General features: G+C 39.2%; 1 protein-coding gene across 2 annotated transcripts; it reads left to right on the top strand.

The window, feature by feature from the left end:
* Positions 1 to 223: 223 nt before the first annotated feature.
* LOC127265787 (G-type lectin S-receptor-like serine/threonine-protein kinase At4g27290) lies at positions 224 to 3,394 on the top strand. Of its 2 annotated transcripts, none has more exons than XM_051295772.1 (7): positions 224 to 1,683; positions 1,768 to 1,890; positions 1,993 to 2,123; positions 2,183 to 2,393; positions 2,478 to 2,718; positions 2,791 to 2,941; positions 3,016 to 3,394. In XM_051295772.1, the coding sequence occupies exons 1-7, from the start codon at positions 405 to 407 to the stop codon at positions 3,313 to 3,315; spliced, it is 2,436 nt and encodes an 811-aa protein (XP_051151729.1). In that variant the 5' UTR covers positions 224 to 404; the 3' UTR covers positions 3,316 to 3,394. The 2 variants fall into 2 exon arrangements, with proteins under 2 accessions (XP_051151729.1, XP_051151730.1); XM_051295773.1 differs by having other exon boundaries at positions 225 to 1,683; positions 1,771 to 1,890.
* The last annotated feature ends 967 nt before the right edge of the window (positions 3,395 to 4,361 follow it).

The raw sequence follows: 4,361 nt of genomic DNA, 5'->3' as shown, positions 1-4,361 counted from the left end.
TTTATTAACATTAATTTAAAAAAATCAAATAAAATAATAGTTCTACATAATATTCTAATTTATTATTATTTTTACATTCTTGTAAAAGTCTACAACTCCCAAAAGTTGTATGTAAAAGCATATATAGTGGTTATAAAATAGATATTCTAATATGAAAGATTGAAGCTTTATTTTACTTTATTTTTAAGAAGTGTACTAAAAAGGATAACATCCATTGACCTGGTTTTAGAGGAAAAAAATAAGCACTTCCTCGTTGCCATTGCTGGCAACTTTGATTTTTTGAAGCCTGTTCAACAAACTGACATTTCTGTCGCAAATAATTTCTAACAAAGAATGGAACAACTTAACCAAACCAGCACATAGATGATGCCGATAATGATGATAATGATCCAGAGCAAAACAACATGAACAGATCTATCAGAGAAGCCACATTTATTCTCATCATTTCGCACTTGCTCTCCCCCCAGAATCTTTCGTACGCAGCCGACGCCATGGATGCAACTCAGAGCGTCACATACAACCAAACTCTGGTTTCCGCAGGCTCCATTTTCGAGCTAGGGTTTTTCAGCCCCCAAAATCCCCAAAATTGGTATCTGGGAATATGGTACAAGAAGGTGTCCGTACACACACCAGTGTGGGTCGCCAACAGGGAAGCCCCGCTAAGGACCAATTCGTCGGGCGTGTTGAAGATCATCGCACCAGGGATTCTGGTCCTTCTCAACGACACCAACCACACCCTATGGTCTTCCAGCGGCGGCGGCGGCGCCGCCGGCAATCCGATTGTGCAGTTGCTGGACTCAGGAAATCTTATCCTCCGAAATGCCGGAGACGATAATCCGAGGAATCGCCTCTGGCAGAGCTTCGATTATCCGACGGACACGTACTTATCGGGCATGATGTTCGGCCTGAACTCCGTCTACCTCTCGTCCTGGAAGACCGCCGGCGACCCATCTCCGGGAGAGTACAAACTCTACTTCGATCCGACGGGTTACCCGCAAGTTTTCACAGAAAGAGACGGCGCAATTCTTCATCGAATCGGGCCGTGGAATGGCTTAGTCTTCAGCGGCACGCCATATGTGACAGACGATCCATCGTTCAAGTTCGGAGTGTACAGAAACGAGGAGGGAAGGTTTTATCTTAGAGACGATGCTCTCGACCAGTCTGTAATGTCGAGGGTCACCCTGAGCACGGCGGGGGCGTTAGAACGGTGGCGATGGGTGGATCAAACACAAGAATGGATTCTGCAGATGAGTGTCCCGATGGATAATTGTGATACTTACAACTCGTGTGGAGCATATGGGAGTTGCTTCTCTGGGGGCTATCGGATTTGTTCGTGTTTGGATAAGTTTGAGCCTAAAGATCCTAAAGGATGGCCGGAATTGGATTGGTCGAGGACCGGGTGTGTCCGGAGGACACCGTTAAATTGTAGTGCTCGGGATGGGTTCGTTAAGTATTCGAGTTTGAAGCTACCGGATGCGCGCGGCTCGTGGTATGACGAGAGAATGACGCTCAAGGAATGCCGGGAGAAGTGCTTGAAAAATTGCTCGTGTACGGCGTACACGAGGTTGAATGTGAGTGAAGGAGGGAGTGGTTGTTTGCTGTATTTTGGAGATTTGGCGGACATTAGGAGTATATCTAAAGACGAGCAAGATTTGTTCGTTCGAATGGCTGCATCCGAGTTAGGTAATTGGTGTTACGATTGTTTATGGATTTCTATTCGATATAATTCTCTGGTTTGGATGAAATTCATTTGTGCTTATTGTTCAGCAGACTCCGCGGGGAAGAAAAATGTGAAGCTAATAGCGAGTGTGACGATAGTAGGAGCCGCGGTTCTGTTAAGCGTAAGCATTGTTCTCTGTATGTGGAGGAAGAAGAATAAGAATTCTGTTGGTAAGTATTATATTCTTCAGTACATTATGAAACTTATGTTGTCTAATCAGAGAAAAAAAAATGTTCCTTAGATAACAGATGGTTGATTTGTTGATGTTGCAGGAAGAATTGCTGAAAGCCATGGCAGTGACCTGGAGCTGCCATTGTTCGACTTGTCTACGATCTCTAAAGCTACCAACAAGTTTTCGATTCGCAACAAGATTGGAGAAGGAGGCTATGGGCCTGTTTATAAGGTGATCGAAGAAAGAGGCGTGCGAAAAATAGATGGAAACTAACATTTTGTTCTTTTCAGGGGACGCTGAGAGATGGACAGGACATAGCTGTAAAAAGGTTGTCCGAGAATTCGAAGCAAGGAGTCGAGGAATTCAAGAATGAGGTCATTTTCGTCGCCAAACTTCAGCATCGAAATCTTGTGAAACTCTTGGGGTGTTGCATTCAAGGGGAGGAAAAAATGCTAATCTATGAATACATGCCCAACGGAAGCCTCGACAACATTATATTCGGTAAGAATTCTTACATTTGATGCAGCTCGAAAGAGTATCACTCCATCTATAAGTATCAAATTTTCGACAATGTTGTTGTTTCAGATCGAGGAAATGGAATATCCTTGGATTGGCCTACGAGATTCCGTGTAGTTATGGGAATCGCAAGAGGACTAATGTATCTTCACGAAGATTCGCAGCTGAGAATAATCCATCGCGACCTCAAAGCGAGCAACATATTGCTAGACGGCGAAATGAACCCAAAGATATCCGACTTCGGCATTGCTAAAAGATACAAAGGAAACGATCAAACAGAAGATATAACGAATCGAGTCGTGGGAACACAGTAAGTATACTCGAAAATCAAACACCAAAACTACTCGAAAATTAATAACTTGTTCGACATTTTTCATTGCAGTGGTTATATGTCACCAGAATATGCATCCCGTGGTCGATTTTCCGCGAAATCGGATGTGTTTAGCTTCGGAGTTATCGTCTTAGAAATCATAAGCGGGAAAAGGAACAGCTCATATTCTCAAGGAGATTTTAACCACAATCTTCTAGCACATGTAATTTTCCTTCACGCTTGTGTCGACATTGTTTACTCAACAACAAGGTCTTAAACTCGCGCGGTTTTACGTAGGCATGGGCGATGCACATGGAAGGAAGATCGATAGAAGTAGTTGATTGGCATTTACAGAAATCGGAGGATTTTGACGAGGTGGCGCGGGTAATCCATGTGGGACTGCTATGCGTTCAACAACATCCGCGCGATAGGCCTAGCATGACATCGGTGGTGGCGATGCTAAGCAACGTAGAGAACGAGGGCGAGATGCCTCGACCGCGGCAACCTGGGTTCTTTATGAAAACTCGTACGTTGAGGTGCTGCGATCGGACGAGTTCCGACAATGAGATGACTATCACAGTGCTAGATGGGCGATAGAAATGAAGAGGGAAAATTTGTAAGAGTTTTTGATATTTTTTATTTTTGTATAAAAGTAATTGTATGTGTGATATTTTGTTTGTAGTTTAAATAAAAATTAAAATTATTTTAGTATTAATATATGATCGATTACTTTTTTTTCTAAAAATTAAAAAAAAATATATTTGGAAGTAAGATATATAATAGGAATCGTACATAAAAAATTTGGTACCATATATATTGTAAACCAAATCGTACTGATAATTCAATGTATCAAAATGAATTATTCACTCTGGTTTTTGTTGGATGCAAATTCAAGTTTTATATTGAAAGTTCTAAATCAACTCCACTAGTACGAAGTTTTTGGGGGAAATCCAAAAATAAAGCAGACAATGTTACTGGAGTTGACGAAATCCCTACGGTTTTTGTGTATATTGTTGTATAATGAAATGTTAAAATTAAAAATAAATTTATGATTTTGATGATAGTGCTACTCTTGTTGACTTCGTTATTAAAAAAGTTGACTTCGTTATGTAATTTTATTTTTATTTGTGGATTACTAGACTTGTTTGAGTGATTGAATTTAGATAATGGAGATTTTAATATTGTGTACGACAACTTTTGGGAATTTTTAATTGTTTGGGACATAATTAGAAGAAAACGAAAGTTAGTTTTACCTGGTTTGGGGATTTTTTTTTGCAAGAGAGTTTGTGAGGAATAAATCCATTTGCTTGCCATGAAATGTATTGTGTATTTGATACAGATAAATATGAAATGATTCATTTTTTGTTCTGTTGAATAGAGGATTGGAAGTGGAAAAATAAATTATTGTTCATTTTTTAATTTTATTTCTTTGTCATGCAAAGAGAAATGCAGATAATTGAATATTAATGTAGTATTTTTATTTTTATTTTTATTCTTTTGTACAATTTATTTTAATTTTACAAAATATCACATTTAATTTATTATTTAAATATTTAATTTTTGATCATTTTTGTACAAATTTAAACTATTTGATCTTACAAAATATAATATTTATTAGATTCTCACTCGGGTGTGTTTTTTGT

This window comes from Andrographis paniculata, unplaced genomic scaffold, assembly GCF_009805555.1.
Source record: "Andrographis paniculata isolate CXL003 unplaced genomic scaffold, ASM980555v1 Contig74END, whole genome shotgun sequence".
In the NCBI taxonomy this organism is placed as follows: Eukaryota; Viridiplantae; Streptophyta; class Magnoliopsida; order Lamiales; family Acanthaceae; genus Andrographis; species Andrographis paniculata.
This window is presented reverse-complemented; position numbering and strand designations above follow the sequence as displayed.